This window comes from Orycteropus afer, unplaced genomic scaffold, assembly GCF_000298275.1.
Source record: "Orycteropus afer afer isolate SDZICR_OR568_19922 unplaced genomic scaffold, OryAfe1.0 scaffold00096, whole genome shotgun sequence".
NCBI classification, from domain to species: Eukaryota; Metazoa; Chordata; class Mammalia; order Tubulidentata; family Orycteropodidae; genus Orycteropus; species Orycteropus afer.
Window position 1 is genome coordinate 10077409 of NW_006921683.1, and position 18086 is coordinate 10095494.

The 18086-nt window shown below is 36.5% G+C and overlaps 2 protein-coding genes across 2 annotated transcripts in view; both read right to left on the reverse strand.

The window, feature by feature from the left end:
• Window positions 1–18086, reverse strand: part of OPN3 (opsin 3) — a 74257-nt gene that overhangs the window by 52426 nt on the left and 3745 nt on the right. The gene's annotated exons all lie outside the window — the stretch shown is intronic.
• Window positions 16018–17925, reverse strand: CHML (CHM like Rab escort protein). Its single transcript, XM_007942719.1, has one exon. The coding sequence runs from the start codon at window positions 17923–17925 to the stop codon at window positions 16018–16020; it is 1908 nt and encodes a 635-aa protein (XP_007940910.1).

An 18086-nucleotide genomic window follows, 5' to 3' on the forward strand; every position in this document is an offset into this window, starting at 1 on the left:
TAACCCTTCTTTGAATATTGCATGTAGGGCCTGAGTTTAGTACTAGAGAGGCAGTCATGAGAATGGCTGACATAAAGGGGAAAAACCAAAAACCAAAACCAAACTCAATACTACCAAATTGATTCTGACTTATAGCAACCCTATAGGGCAGAGTGGGAGCTCTGGTAGCATAGTGGCTAAAGCAATTGACTGATAACCAGAAGGCTGGCAGTTCAAACCCACCAGCCACTTCTCGGAAGGAAGATGGGGCAATCTACTTCCATAATGATATTGCCTCAGAAACCCAAGGAGGGTTTGCTATGAGTCAGGTCCAACTTGATGGCACATAACAACAACAACAACAACAACAACAACAACATAGGACAGAGTAGAACTGACTTGTAGGGTTTCTGGGGCTATAAATCTTTATAGAAGACGACTACCTCATCTTTCTCCTGCTGAATGGATGGTGAGTCTGGACCACCTGCCTTTTGGTTAGCAGCTGATTGTTTTAACCATTGTGCCTCCAGAGCTCCTACTAAAAGCAAAAAAGACAAAAACCGACAAATCAAAAGACAAAACTGCATTTGAAATGCCAAATGACATGAGTGCCAGATGAGCTCAGTGAAAGGGAAGATCACCAAGGACCTGGACACAGGGAAGCCTTCATAAAAAAGAAGAGTAGGGATTTAAAAATGATGAAAACAAGCAGTTTGAAAATTTGCATATGCCATGATCAACAATTCCAGATCTACTTATATAACCTAGAGCCTCACTGTCTAGTAGAAATGTAACGTAAGCCACATACATAATTCTAATGTAACTTAAAACTTTCTAGTAGCCACACTGAAAAAAAAGTAAAAAGAAACATGTGAAAATAATGTATAATATATCTTATTTAACTAAATGTTATAGATTGAATTGTGTGTCCCCAAAACATGTGGTGGAATCCTAACCCCTATACCTGTGGATGTATTCCTATTTGGAAATAGGGTTTTGTTATGAAATAAGGCCATGTCAGTATAAGGTGCTTCCTAAATCTAACCACATCTAACTTAGAAAAAGGCCAGATGAGACACAGAAGCAAGGACAAATGGGGGAAGATAGATGCCATGTGAATATTGCCAAGTAACTGAAGAATACAGAGGCTCCAGAGCAAAAGAGATAAGGATCTATCTACCTGAGAGCCAACAGAGAGAGCCTTCCTGTGGAGCTGGTGTGCTGAATTCAGAATCTTAGCCTCCTGAACTCTGAGAAAATAAATTTCTGTTCTCTAAAGCCACCTATATGATCTACTATGTCAGGAATGACAAACTAAAGAAGAATGGTGTGGCATTCATCATCACAAAGAATGTTTCAAGATCTATCCTGAAGTATAATGCTGTCAGTGATAGGATAATATCCATACGCCTACAAGGAAGTCCAGTTAATACTACTATTATTCAAATATATGAACCAACCACCAAAGCCAAAGATGAGGAAGTTGAAGATTTTTACCAACATCTGCAGTCTGATATTGACCAAACATGCAATCAAACTGCGTTAATTATCACTGGTGATTGGAATAGAAAAGTTGGAAACAAAGAAGAGTCATCAGTAGTTGGAAAATATGGCCTTGGTGATAGGAATAATGCTGGAGATTGCATGATAGAATTTTGCAAAAGCAATGAATTATTCATTGCAAATACCTTTTTCCAACAACACAAATGGTGGCCATACACATGGACTTCACCAGACAGAGTACACAGAAATCAGACTGACTACATCCATGGGAAGAGGCAATGGAGAAGCTCAATATCTTCAGCCAAAACAAGTCCAGGAGCTGATTGTTCAACAGACCATCAACTGCTCATACGCAAGTTCTACTTGAAGTTGAAGACAACTAAAACAAGTCCACAGGAGCCAAAATATGACCTTGATTATATCCCTCCTGAATTTAGAGACCATCTAAAGAACAGATTTGATGCATTGAACGCCAGTGACCGAAAACCACAGGAATTGTGGGATGACATCAAGAACATCATCCATGAAGAAAGCAAAAGGTCATTAAAAAGACAGGAAAGGAAGACCAAAATAGATGTCAGAATGGATTCTGCAACTTGCTCTTGAAACTTGTCCTTGCAATTTGCTAAAGCAAATGGAAGAAATGACAAGATTAAAGAGCTGAATAGAAGATTTCAAAGAGCAGCTTGAGAAGACAAAGTCAATTATTATTATAATGAAATGTGTAAAGACCTGGAGTTAGAAAAACAAAGAGAATAACACACTCAGTATTTCTCAAGCTGAAAGAACTGAAGAAAAAATTTTAGCCTCAAGTTGCAATATTGACATATTCTATGGGCAATATACTGACTGATGCAGGAAACATGAAAAGAAGATGGAAGGTATACACAGAGTCACTGTACCAAAAAGAATTGGTCAATATTATCCATTTCAGGAAGTGGCATATGATAAAGAACCAATGGTATCAAAGGAAGAAGTTGAAGCTGCACTGAAGGAATTGGTGAAAAACAAGGCTCTAGGAATTGACAGAATACCCACTGAGATGTTGCAACAAATGGATACCGTACTGGAGGCACTCACTCGGTTATGCCAAGAGATTTGGAAGACAGCTACCTGGCCAACTGCTTGAAAGAGATCCAAATTTGTACCCATTCCAAAGAAAGGTGATCCCACAGAATGCGGAAATTATCAAACAATATCATTAATATCACATACAAGTAAAATCTTGCTGAAGTTAATTAAAAAACGATTGCAGCAGTGTATTGACAGAGAACTTCAGAAATGCAGGCTGGATTCAGAAGAGGACGTGGAACAAGGGATATCATAGCTGATGTCAGATGAATCTTGGCTGAAAGCAAAGAATACCACAAAGATGTTTACTTGTGTTTTATTGACTATTCAAAAGCTTTCAATTGTGTGGATCATAACAAATTATGGATAACTTTGAGAAGAATGGGAATTCCAGAACACTTAATTGCACTCATGAAGAACCTATACATAGACCAACAGGCTGTCATTTGAAAATAACAAGGGGACACTGAATGGTTTAAAATCAGTAAGGGAGTGTATTAGGGTTGTATCCTTTTACCATACTTGTTCCATCTGTATGCTGAGCAAATAATTTGAAAAGCTGGATTATATGAAGAACACGGCATCAGGATTGGAGGAAGACTCATTAACGACGTGCAATATGCAGACAACACAACCTTGCTTGCTGAAAGTGAGGATGAATTGAAGCACTTACTGATTAAAGACTACAGTCTGCAGATGGATTACACCTCAATATAAAGAAACCAGAATTCCCTACAGCTGGACCAATAAGCAGCATCAAGATAAACGGAGAAAAGATTGAAGCTGTCAAAGATTTCATATTGCTTGGTTCTACAACCAACACCAATGGAAGCAGCAGTCAAGACATCAGAAGATATATTGCATTGGGCAAATCTGCTGCAAAAGACCTTAAAAGAGTTTAAGGGCTGAAGAGCAAAGATGTCTCCAGGAAGACTAACGTTTGTCAGTACCCAACCCATGGTATTTTAGTCATCTCATATGCATGTGAGAATTGGATAATGAATAAGGAATACTGAAGAAGAGTTGATGCTTTTGAGTTGTGGTGTTGGCGAAAAATACTGAAAGTATCACAGTCTGCTAAAAGAAATAACAAATCTATCCTGGAAGAAGAGGAGCTGGAATGCTTCTTGGAAGTGAGAATGGCCAGACATCACCTCACTTATTTTGGTCATGTTGTCAAAAAGGACCATTCTCTAGAGAAGGATATCATGCTTGGTAAAGTGGAGGGTCAACAAAAAAAGAGGAAGACCCTCAACAAGATGGATTGACACAATGGCTGCAATGATGGGCTCAGGTATAGTAGGGATTGTGAGGCTGGCACAGGACTGGGTAGGGTTTCATTCTATTGTACATAAGGTCACTATGAGTACGAGACAACTTGGTAGCACCTAACAATGAGCACAACAAAGCCACCCACTTGTGGTATTCCTATTACAACAGCACTAGGAAATTGACCCTCAATATATCCAAAATATTACCATTTCACCTTATAATCAACATAAAAATTATTCATGTTTTATATTCTTTTCTCATCCTAAGTCTTTGGAATCTGGCATATATTTTACACTTATATCTCAATTCATACCAGCCACTTTTAAAATGCTTAGCAAACACATGTGGCTAGTGGCTGTTGTTTTGGCCAGTGTAGCCCTAGACAAACTCTTATACATTGGGCAGAAGGAGATATGTACAAGGATATGCCTTGAAGCATTGTTTGTTACAGTGAAAAATAGGAAATTATACAATTAGCCATTGAAACAGAGAAATAGGTAAATAAATGTGAGCAAAAGGATCAAAGCATTGCCTTGATTCACATTAAATTCATGTCTGTGGTTACTCTAGGAGGGAAGAGACCATGGCTGGAGAGAGGGAATGCATAGACATTAATTTAATCTGTAAAACTGTATTTCTTTTAAAGATAGATAAAAACATAGAAATATTTATACCTGTTCACTTTGAATGGTAGATACATGGGTATATATTGCATTATCTTCTGAACTTTCTCTTATAAATATGTTTTAAATAATTTACAAAAGGAAAAAAAAATCATTGAGGACTCAGAGGTAGCAAGTAGTAGACAATCAGAAGTTTGGCTCTTAAAGAAAGAATAGAAATCAGGTGGTCACAAATCAAGGGACAGTTGCAGATATTGTCTGGATTGTAAACTGATGGGAATTATCTAGGAGGATGACATAAAACTGTGGATGAGAGGGATGACAGCCAAAGCAGCTTTATATTCTCTGCACATCCATGTGATAGCATGAGTTATATTTTGCAGCCTCACTGTGGGTGAGTGCTAAAGGCAAGGTTTTTTTTTTTTTTTTTTTTTTTAATAGGAGAAAGGAGCGATGCTTTGGAAGCAGCATGTGCCCCACCTAACCATGCCACTTCAGTGCACTCTGTGGTCTCATGATGCCTGCCGTGTCCTTGAGGTCGCCATGACACTGTTCCTGTCACTCTCCCTACATAGAATGCCATTCCTCACATTGGCCTGTAAACATCCCCCTTAACCTTCATGGCCCAGCCAAACACCTTTTCTTTAGTGAAGCCTACCCAGATTTTTCTAGTCAGATGTAAAATAGTTATTTAATATATTGTTTTGGTTACCTAGTACCCCTCTGACAAGAATATACCACAAATGGGATGGCTTGAAGAAACAGGAGTGTATTCTCTTAGAGTTTGGAGGCTTTAAGTGTGAGTTCAAAGTGCCAGGCTCTAGGGCCTGGTTGAAAGCCCCTCAACCTTGGGCTTCAGCTCTGCTTCCTGCTCCCGGCCCACTGAAGCTAGCAGCTTTTCTTCACTCAGACAGCTGCTGGCTGCTGAGGCTGAGAAGCCCAAGGTTGACAAGTGAAAAGGCACAGTCCCAATGTTACCAAACTACACGGCAGGCCATTAACTCAAGTCCATTGAAAGTCCCAAGGTCAGCAGAGCATGGCAGGCTGCTGAACAACGACATGGCTACATGCAGGGTTCAAGTGTGCCATAAGCTAGAGACCATTTCCCAAGGCTTCTCCTTATATACAGAAAGCTCACATCTGTGAGCTCCTCAGCTGCTCACAGTAGATTTCACCATAGAGTTGATTACCAGTCTCATCATGGGGAATACTACATCCAGCCACCCAGCCATTCAACCAGGCCTAGCCAAGGTGACACACAAACTTAACTACCATATATATGTTTCTGGATTTAATGTGGTATCTGTTTGAAGACATTGTGTACTATCTCAGTTATAGCATGTGGACTAAGCATGTGGGTTATGGAGTCCGACTGCTTGAGTCTAAAGCCTGGTTGTAGCACTTATGGGCTGTGTGACCTTGGTTAAGTACTTTGTCTTCTCAGTGTCTCAATTTCCCCATCTGCAAAACAGAGCTAACTGGAGGGCCTAACAGATTGGATTGTTATGAGGATTAAATAAGATTATTATAGCAAGCATTTAGGACGTTGCTTGACACACAGTAAGTGCTCAGAAAATGTTAGTTACAATTATCATGTCTATGTTCCTAGAGTTTGGCATAGAAACTGGGATACAATGCTCAATGAATACATGCAATAAAGAACTCTCTTGAGATGGAGGCAAAGTGGAAGAGGTACATTTCAATTCCTATTAAGAGACCTAAATACTTACTAGGAGTGAGCCTAGGCATTTATTATATCCCAAGCTTCACTTTGAAGTGTAATCTAGTTAAGGTTCTTCTCTGCATTAATAATAATGATTCATCCCAATTTATGTGTTTCCCATAGTTAACACCCATCTATAAAATATCAAGGTAAATATGCAGCTGCTCTATTTCACAGCTTGGTGAAACACCAGTGAGAGTAAATGTGAGTATAATTCAACTATGAGTGGCATGTTTATCTTGTATTGACTTCTCTGAGAATCACAGGATATAATTACATACACATAATTTGACTAATTTGCAGATAGATTGTCAAGTGAATAGCTCCCTCTTCTCCACACACACACACGACAGTACTTTTAAATATTTTGTTTACATGGATTTTTGAGGTAATGATTTGCAGTGTATAGAAAGATATATTTGTCTCATTTCTATAATTGCATTGCAGAGCTATTATCTTCCTAGATGAAGTGAATGATAAAAAGCCTCCCCAAAAATCTCTCTATCTGACAACTGGAGCAAGATGAGAAATAGTGCCTAATTCTCTGAATTTCATTTTGGAGTTTAAACTGTCATAACTCTTCAGAAGGAAGCCTCTGCTGTTTAGTCAAGGAAAGGAGATTGGGGAGTTAAGGAGATAGATGATAGATAGGTGATGGATAGACAGACAGACAAATAGCCAGATAGCAGAGTAGTTTTGACCAACAATGACCCTGTAGAAGAAGCACTTTGGGTGTGAGATAAGTTGAGGAAAAGAGGGATGAGTGGAGAGCACAAAAGAAATCAGGTTCATTATGAATATTTAAAACTTTTATTTATCCTAATGCAGTTTCTCAACTCTGATGCTGTAACGTTTTGGACTTTGTTGTGTGAGGCTGCTTGCACATTAGAATGTTTAGCAGCAGCATCCCTGGCCACTCCCCTATGAAAGTAGAAACTCTTTCCTAGTGTAAGCACCACAATGTCTCCAGACATTGTCAAATGTCCCCTGAAGGGCAAAATTGCCCTTGTTTGAGAATCACTGCCCTAATGGGAGAAAATTAGTCAAATTATTAGATAGAACACCTTATGGACTATATAAATGTTCTCTAAGTTTTATTGACTCACATAATCTTATCTTAAAGCTCAATATCTGTACTAATAATACAAAGGCCCAGGACTGGTTCTGGTATGTTTTCCTAAATGGGCTTTCTGCTCCTCAGAGGACAAAGAAGGTGACAATAAAGGCAAAGGTAAGCTATGAAAAGAAAGAGCCACTGGAAACTGTTAATGGGGGCTGGGGGGCTGCCGTGTTGTACAGGACACAGTAGGAAATATAGAAGTACAGCACACAGTCTTTGTTGTAAAGATGACAGTCTCGTGACAAGTTATTTCAAGTACAGTTCTCATCTTTGGTTTTTTGTTCTAATAAACATTCAGCTAGCATTAATGTTTCAACAGCAGGCCACAAAACAAATAATGTTATGAAGTCACAAAATGAGACTGTTAAAGAGTCAGAATAACCTATAGTTCATTTCCATACAAAACCAAACCAAATTCACTGCCATTGAGTCAGATCCAACTCATAGTGACCCCTCCTTGGGTTTCCAAGGCAGTATCACTATGGAAATAGATTGCCCAATCTTCCTCCTGAGGAGAGGCTGGTGGGTTTGAAATGACAGTTTCTGGTTAGCAGTCAAGTGCCTTAGGCATTATGCCACCAGAGCTCCTGTTCATTTCTATATATTTCACTTAAATCATTTTAGGAAATTAACAATTATATTGTCAATTGTTTAAAAAGAAGATCCCTTGCTCTTCCTCAGCAGATCTTCCCAAAATTTCTTCTGGATAATAAAATACTTAAATTGGTAAAAACAACCAACCAACCAAAAAGCCTTTAACTATAAATTAAATTTATGCATATGAGATTAACTTAAAATAATGCAAAAACAATAGGTTCCCCACACTGGATTGGTAATATTTACTCTTAAATATAAGGAATGAATAAATAAAGGAATAAACATAACTCTCAGACGGGTAGGAAACTCAGTTGTTTAATTAGATGATTTGTAATAAAAAGAATTGGTAGAAACCCATTGCACTTCCATCCCCAACTCATTGCCGTGGGTTGGTTCCAACTCATAGAGACCCCTCTTTGGGTTTCCAAGGTGGTATCTCTGCAGAAGTAGATTGCCCAGTTTTCCTCTTATTTCTCTAAAACTCCAAAATGTCATTATAGTTTGTCAACCTTGTGCCTGAGTCCAAAAGTTATTCCTTCTTCCTTTGATATGTGTATGCCTTTATCATTAGTTGTTCAAAAAGTGTATTGAGTTAAACATATATATAGCAACAAGCAAATGCTAACATTTTAGAACCCAAAACTCACTGCCATCGAGTTGATTCCAACTCACTGACTCATAGGGTTTGCAAGGCCGTAGACCTGTATGGAAGTAGACTGCCTTATCTTCCTCCTGCAAAGAGAGCATCTGGTGGGTTTGAACAGCCGACCTTCTGGTTAGCAGTCAAATGCCTTAACCACTGCACAACCAGAGTTCCATCACAGAACAACAATAGGAACTGATAAAGATTATATATATATATAGAGAGAGATGCTGCTCTTGACATAAATACCAGGATAGTTTGTTTTCAGATGTGAACTTTAATCAAATCCCTTATCCCTCTTCCAATCTGTTAGCCACCTTAACTAAACCAATTTTAATTTATAAGATTTGTTGAAAAACAAATCTAAACTTTTAGAAGCCACCACTTTTTAAACAGTGATTTATGTGTTATGCATTCTTATTGTAATGAATAACTTTCCTGAGGTGGAAGCAATGTCAGAGGAAGCAGCACTGCAATTCTCATTAAGGGAACCAAGTCTTACCTATAAAATGGGTATAAATACCCAGATTCTCTTACTTTAGATAGGTGTCCCGAGGATCGTATTTAAAAATGTAGTTGTCAGGAAAAACAGCAATATTCCTACAAATGCCGTAGTAGACCTGCTCTCATAATTCCATATACAAATTCTTTTCACTGAATTGCTCAGTTTTTTAGTATAGAAAGCTGGAGGTGTTGTGCCACTTGCTGTTGCAATGTGATTATATTTGGTTGTTGCAAAAAAAAAAAAAAAAACAACTATACTCGAAGTAATGCCTTTCTATAATAAATATAATAAAGGTAAAAAATACTAAAGTCAAAATTTAAAAATCTTTGAGGAAGCAGTTACCTCAGTGAAGTAGAAGCATGACTTCTTTTAAAAGTAAAACTAATCCTAGTCAGAACACAGTGGTCTTGAACTTTACAATTTGCTTCTGATTCTGATTTTTCAACTTGCCCACGCCCTACCCGCAATGCTTTGAGCTTCTGGGACTCAATTTCCTCTATCTTCTTCTCCTTCCACTTCCCTCCAGGCAAAAGAGAAAGTTCTGATTGTCAGAAACTTCTTAATTAACTGAATGTTAGTTCAGAAAATGTTAACTAATACAGCTTTTAATCTTTAAGACACTTGTTTCCAATCTTGTAAAATGTTTTGGCACCCCTTGAAGGAATACCATGCGTCAACAGTGATTTCCCTTTTGTTCCTTTCTGTATTTTTTATAGAGGAACATGTGATGCGTAAATGTCTTAAACTCACTTTAAGATTAAAAAAAAAGGCACGTCCTCCAAAAGAATGCTTCTCAGGCCCAGATGATCTTCTTATTTTTCTAATTCCTAGAATAATACTTTTCCATAGCCCACAGTACCTACTTTAACAGATGTTTGTGGAATTCAGTCACCCTGATATGGATCACTCAGTCTGGTGTGTGAGTCTACCAGTATCCACAGTCCCCTGAGATCTGTCCTCGGAACACGTCTCCCTTCAGAATATCCTTAGGTTCAGCCTTGGTCATTTCATCTCTCAAGCCTCTAAGACTCCCAAACAAAGGGTGTCTTCTTGAATTGGGGGCTGTACTTCAGTATGTAATGTCTTCATGCTGGTGTTTTAGTGTGTTGCTACTCTACCTACTCTCGTTTGGAGGTTTCCGTAAAAAACAAAAACTAAACAAAAAAATATTGTCAAATATACCTCTTTCCTTATTCCTAATACAAAAATAAATAAATAAATAAATAAATTCACTGTTGTCAAGTTGGATATGACTCATAGTGACTCCTCTTTTGGTTTTCAAGGTGGTATCTCTATGGAAGTAGAATGCCCAATCTTCCTTCCTAGGAGTGGCTGGTGAGTTTGAACTGCCAGCTTTCTGGTTAGCAGTCAAATCCCTTAGGAACTGTGCCACCAGAGCTCCTTATTCCTTAACAGAAGCATATATTTAATTAAAAATTAAAATTTAAATCACAAACTAAAAGAGGAAAGCAAAAAATGGGGAGAAAAAAAAAAAAAAGATATAAGAAATTAAAACAGCCCTCAGGTTAATCCTGGGAAACAGAAAAGATAAATTGCAAAATCCATCTTGATTAAGAATTCATTCCCATCCAGAACTGTAAATATTTTCACCACACTCTTAGAGATTATCGTTTTGACTTTTAACACCAACAAAATGTGTTTTTTCACTTAAAGTAGAATTTTAGAAGTTACAGAATAATCAATAATTTTCTCACCAATTCAGTAAGTCATTTTACCAATTATTTTATTTTTTATTACATATTTCAATATTTTACAGAAAAAATAACCTCTTAAAGTTGAACTCAGTTAATTACATATGTGCCTTCTGATTCAAGGTAAATTTCTACATACTCAGTAAACATTTATATTCTTATTAACATACTTTTAGTTTCACTTAAACATTTTTGTATACAATTTCACATAGCTCAGTATTATTTAATGGTTATATTATGTCTTACATGGCAATACACCAAAATTAACTTATCCATTTCCCATTTAGGCTTTTAAATTTTGCTTTTACTCTCATGAATAGAATTGCTAGATATATCTTTGCATAAGCAGCTTTTATGCTCTTTTAAATATTTTTCTGGGCATATACTACTCAAAATGAGTTAGTATATCAAAAGATAGATCAATTATAGATCTTATTTTATTTCTAGGTGGTTCTTTAAAATGACAAATAATATATAATTTGCTAGCATACCTCTGGTATGAGGACATATGTGACTTTAATGTTTGTGAACATAACAGTTTTAATTTGCATTTTTAATACTAGGAAATCTAAGTATCATTGTTCAGAACTTTTATGTTATCATTTCACTTGCACTCTACCCTTTTATAAATTTGCCTGGTAAAGAAATGAAAATTTTGTGGATTTAAATTGATTATAAAAAATCTATTAAGCACTTTATTAATATACAGGTAGCTCTTTTTATTCCACTTATTTTTCTTTTTCCTGTTAGGATACATGTTTATTTTGGTATTAGTGGATCTCATCTACCTTGTCTATAGTATTTTTCAACTACTCTGAAGCATTCTTTGTACACTATTGGGATTAGAATTCTAGTCTTTTTTATTAAAAAAAACCTTTTAACATTTTAACTAATTTGGAAGAAATTGTGTTTTCCTATGTAAAGTGTATCTAATTTCTTTTCTCATACTGATATCTGGCTAATCTTTCCATCAGCTGTTATTAAATAATCATTTATTTTTTAGTAGTTCATCACTAATCTTAAACTATCTATTCAGCACATAGAAATTTTAGAAACATTGCTTAACAGGATTGGAAGGACAATGCTCCTATTGTTTTGTTCCTGATTTTAAAAAGACATATCTATGTTTGCTTGCTTATTTTCCTAAATACAATTTGTCACAATTTTGTCAAATTATGTTAAGTATCCAGTTGGCATGTTAAACAGAATTGTAGTAAATCTATAGACTTATGACTTTTGGCATTCCTTTCAAAGTGATTTCACATTATTTAACTTAATTCTCACAATAATTCTGTAAAGAATCATTTCTACCTCATAGATGGGGAAATGGAAGCTCAGTGATTTTGCCAAAATTATACAACTGGTAAGTAGTGAAGGGAGGACCAGAATTCTACTTTGCTGAGTCCTCATTTAGTGCTTTTCTATTACACCAGGATGTCTCTCACAGGAATATGGCCATCTTTCAAATTTATTTCCTCTAGCCTGTAGCACTGTGCTTCTATTTAAACATCATTCATAGTTTATCCCAGCATGGTTGTACAGCTTTTTTTTTTTTTTTTTTTTTTAAAAAAAACATTGCCATCTAGTCAATTCTGACTCATAGTGACCCCTCCTTGGGTTTCTGAAGCGGTATCTCTATGGAAGTAGATTGCCCAGTCTTCCTTCCAAGGAGTGGCTGGTGGATTTGAACTGCCAACTTGTTGGTAAGCAGTCAAATGCCTTAAGCACTACACCACCAGAGCTTATGTGCCTCCTATATATTAATATCTAAACACTTTTAAAATTGTAGCTTGTCATTGCTGAAATCTAGAAATAAAACTAATTTTAAGAAATTTTATATCCTGCCAACTTCTTGAATTCATCTTGTATTAGTAGTCCATTTATGATACTATAGGTTTTGCTAGTTAAATTTACGTTAATATAAAATAGTATGTCACTTCTTTCCATACCTCTCATTTTTGGTAATGTTTTATTTCAACCATATATAAATAAAAATCGTGCCCAGATTGTTTCATTTTTGTTTGAGAAGTGGTTCTTACATGTTTTCCAATAGGAATGTTATTATTGCCTTTAAGTATTTACTTATTACAGTATGGGAAAAGCCTACGAAATCATTACTAGAGGTAATTAAGTTAGAGATGAATGTTATTGGCATTTTAAAAATTTTATTAATATTTTGGATGGTGACCATTTGTTCTGTTGATGTTGACTTAATTGTTGTTCTGTTGAACACCAGCCTTGTAATTCTGACTTACAGTAAATAATTATGTTTATTTGGTGCTGTATGGTTGCCAATATTTTGCATTTTGTATATCTTCAAAATGAGAGCCTTTAAAAAATCTGCTTTGCCTCAAAATGCAATTACTAACATATATCCTTCATTTCCAGATATTTATTCTTTGAACATTTGAAGAAGTTTACCAATTAAGTGCATTGGGCTCAAATTCCAACTTGACAGAAAACTATACTAGGTTATACTATTCCCAGATTTTTAAATGCTTCTTACTGGTTGTAACTTTTCTCATTCCTAATCTGTCCTTTTGTATTCATTTAAACAAGAAAGTAACATATTCAGCTTGCCAGTTTTTTAAACTTATTTCAGACTAACACTTTTTCTTATATCCATTATCTTTAGCTCTACCATCTTTAGCAACTTCTCATTGTTCCTTTCTTTATTTTTTACAAATAATCTGTAGTACTAAAAAACTTTTCAAGATGTGTGCACCACCTTTACCCTCCATTTTATGTATCATCTTAAAATTGTTTTCATTTTAATTACTAGTTTTTAAGTCCACTTCAGGCATTTCCATTGTTCTCATAAATTTAAGCCTTGGGACCCACCCAATAATACCACTTTGCTATATTCAAAGAATACATAAATATGAATTCCAATTTATGAGTTTGTTTTCAGTAAGCTATAAATTACTTAAATCTTTGTTTCATTTTCCTCAGATATAGAAGAGCAACAAAAGACTTATCAGAATATATTTTAGCCTAGTAACATTTGTTTTTATAACAAAATTTTCAGATTAAAAGATACATTATTAAAGAGCATTACTTTGTAAAAACTTAGCCAAATTCTGCTTCAATGAGATCCTTGCTCTAACGTGTATATATATGCCTAAAATTAATCTTAGTCTTCACACATCTCTAATTAATAATGAGTTAAGAGACCAGTGTGGGATCCCCAATGTCTGCATACTTTTCTTCCCCAGCAAAACTAGACTCTGATTTTCATCAGCCTGTTTCTTCTCTTATTGTACCTTTAGTCTTTGAACGGTGAAAATTAGTGGAAAGATCAAGGTTTTGAATCACGAAAGGCTAGAATTCGATATTGGCTCCTGCATATATGACAGATGCTAAGCAAATAATTAATAATTTTCTATTATCTCTTTAAAAATGTATGCAATAGTATATACCTCACAGGATGCTTGAGAAGCTGTAATAAGAAAGCATAATATTAAGTGTTTAAGCCAAACCAAACCCACTGCTGTGGAGTCGGACCCGACTCATAGCAATCCCTCCTTGGGTTTCCGAGGGGGTATCACTATGGAAGTAGATTGCCCAACCTTCCTTCCAAGGAGTAGCTGGTGAGTTTGAACCACCAGGCTTCTGGTTAGCCGTCAAATGCCTTAGGCACTTCGAGAGAACAACTATCATTATAGGCTGGCTTCCTATAACATTTTCAAGCTCTGCCTGGGAAATGAAGTCCCTGAGTGGTATAAATGGTTATCTAGGCCACTAACCAAAGATAAGATGTTCAATTCTATCCAGAGGTACTATGGAAGAAAGGCCTGGTAATTTTCTTGTGAAAAATCAGTTGCTGACAAACCCTATAGAGTAGCGTTCTACTCTGACACACATAGGGTCACCAGGAGTTGAAATCAACTCAGCAGTAACTGGTTTTGGTGCCTGAGGAATGGATACAGGACAGAGTGAAGGTTCACCTCTTCTGACAATTCCACATTGTTTCAGTACTAGAGGGCAACAAGTTTTATGATTTCTGGTGGATCTTGGGGAAAAAATTCTAACCTCTAGACATCGGCCAAGAGACAGAACTGATTATGAAGGTTATGCTACCTACTATTTGTGGGGTGGGACAAAACCCAAAGGGATATACTAAATGCTCTGTGGTACACTGCTATTAGTTTTAGTTAGCATTGCTAATTAAAGTGGTGGAGTCAAGAAGTTTGTATGTTTTATTCTCTGAGAAAGCACAATTAATCTATTTACAGATGGTCTTAATACCAGGTCAAAAATTCAATTTCTCCTTAGGAATTTCAGTATAGCAACCATGAAGCATCTTTTCTTGGAGCATTCACACACACACACACACACACACACACACACACACACCTTTTTGGCCTGAGTTACTTGTTGGAAGTTCTTTTCTTTTGCATTGGTTTCTCATACTGAACTTCATGTCAGAGCATGGCTCTACAGAAACTTTCTGGAGTATTAAACCAAAACTAATCTTATCCCCTAAATTCTCTTTGGACCAAACCTGTGAAGAACAAGCTCTTCAACTAGAAGTTAAGTTCTTCTACTCTTTTTGTAATATGGAACTGACTCAGTCGGTTATTAGGGTCAAGTAATTAGTTATACTTTAAGACGTATTTTAAACATCAGACCTTCAAAAAGAATAAAAAATCATGCAAGGCCAAGTCCTTAACAATTATAGATAAATGTATTTTATCATACTGGCATTTAAAATGGCTGCTATTTCTACCACTATGCCTACATGTCTCTATTACATATAAAAGATCCATTCAACTTACTCTGTGTACGTGTGTTTCACATTCAAATATTTCCACAGAAAGCAGATGTAGTAGGAATTATAATGGCTGTGAAAGTATTTGAAATATTCCTTAGATATTATTAATTGTTCTGTAGACAATGATAAGATGATTATACAATATTATCTTCAAGCAGAGTTCTGAATATGGAATATTCACATAAATATTATGGAATACCAAAATAAAGCTAACACTACTGAAGTTTCTGGATCATGGAGCCCATTCTGGGGAAAAAAAAATAAAAGTCCAATAAGCAATGAATCAGCTACTGATAGATTAATAAAGATATTCAATAACTGAATGTCTCAGAGAGGGTTAAAGATAACATATGCATAGCATTTATCATATAACCAGTTCTAATTATTCACATGGGAAACTCATTTAAATGAGAATATTCTGGAGCCAAGATGAAGGCCCAATGTAGAATCTCCAGCTTAGTCTTTTCCAATTTTGAAGGAGCTTCCCTGGGCTTTCTAGGGTTCTACTTCAGCCATTAATACATTTTTGGTTCCAGGAACCTCTGGTTGCTTATCATTACCATCTAAGATAATATCTTCTGGATTTGGAGGTGAGGGACAGAATTCTTCACTTGGAAAGATCTCACGGAAGAGTGTTTCAGCTTGCTTGACAGCATGCTCATTGCCCACACCACAGTCAGGCCCCGAGCAGACATAAACATTAGAAGGTAAACCATTATATGAGCTTCTGCTGATTCCTGAGGAATCTCTCATATTAAAATAAAGAGCCCACAAGAGTCTTGGCTTTGAATGTTCTTCTTTGTTTATTTCTATTTCAGCATATGGGGTGAATAATTTCTTCACCACTGATTCTAGGTCTTCTCTTGCTGTTTTAGACGATGAACATGTCAAATGTACCAGATAGGTGTCTTTCATGCATGTCATGGTTGAAGAACATAATTCAGTGACCCGAACAGCAAAAGTTCCTGGTTCTACTGGAGGGACTATCAAAACAGAAATCTGTTGATCTGAATCTGTCTTCAGTATAGATTGATCTGTAATGAGCACTGCCCTAGAAATCTGCTTATACTGCACACTTGAGCAAGTTTCCTCAGAAAGGTAACTATCCTCCACAATAAAATTTTTAGCATGTATTCTTTGGCCAAGGTGATCTATAACTGCATTACATCTTCCAGATTCCTTGTCAACTACAAGGCACTGTACCTTACGGCGAAGGCAATAGATTCCGCCAAATACTGCACACATCCTGCAGAAACACTGGGAAATTTCTCCTTGGCCATACAAGGGAAATAAGAAAGGAGTGTTGCCAAACCATCCAAGACACTGAAGGAAGTTTTTTGTTGCTTTAAGGCCATCTATTGTAGTACAAGATGACTCTGATGTCATTGCAATGGAATGTAGTACAAAATGTTGGAGGCTAGGGGTTAATTTTTTAGTTTTTAAGTAGTCTGAAAATGGGCGTTGCTTGAAAGCTTCATATTCATCTGGATGTTGTTCAAAGTCAGTACAAAACGTAAAAAATTTCATTAGCATCCTCTTTTCAACCATAGTGAGTTCTTTGCTATTGAAGACATCTGCTCTGGAACAAGGCACTTGTTCAACTTTTCCTTCCCAAAATGTGAGAATCCTAGTGACATTCTTAAATTCTGCGTATCGACTAACATTTGATTTGATTAAAAGATCAATTAACAATCCTTGGGAATACAGCAGCTTCGATACTAAATCAATATTAAATCTCCTGCCTTCTTTAAGTATTTGAGAGTAAGTAATCCTATTTCTCTTTGGTTGATCCATGTTGTCTTCTACTGGTTTTTCATCTTTATCTCCATCTGTGTGTACACGAGTTTTATCTCCACAATCATTTTCTTTCTCCAAGGTTTCCTCTATGTCATTTACTTCTAGTGAAGTCTCTCTATCACTTTTTAAAGTGTCTTTGGCAGGCATTTTGTACTTAGTAACATATACTGAGCGCTTGTCTTTGACCAAGCATGCAGAATCCAGAGGTTCAGTAAGGGTACTAGATGCCACTGTGGACAGATTTTTCTGCAAAGCACCAATCTCTTCAACATTGTCATCCAAATCCTGACTAACATAACAAAAAATTTCCATGTGTTGAATGGTTTCATCCTTTTTACGAAGAGTAATGGCTTCCTCTGTTTCGTGGATCAGGTCTGGCCACTTAACTGTACTTTCTTCCCCATCAATACAGATTTGCTGATAATCCTTCAGCCAGGATAGCAATCCTGAAAAGCTGAAGCTAGCCCAGTTTCCTCCATAGTAGCTCTTGGAGTCAACGTGCAGAACTCTCTGGCCACTTCTTGAACAAGCAGCTGCAAGGATGGATTCAGGCAAACCTGTTCCTACTATAACCACATCAAACTCTGTGGGGAGACTGTCTGCCATCCTGGAAGGTAAAGTGTTTGGTAACAACTCCCAATGGCAGAAATGTGTATGACTCTAGGATGAGGGCTCAGCTGAAGTGTGACTATGCTGAAATAAAATATCTCCTTGTGATATTCCAGTTCATTTCAGAAGCATCAAGCCTGCAGGTCCTAGGTATTCAA

Bases quoted from the DNA above. Each gene is read 5' to 3' on its own strand.
- CHML (XM_007942719.1), bottom strand. From the start codon at position 17,925: ATGGCAGACAGTCTCCCCACAGAGTTTGATGTGGTTATAGTAGGAACA.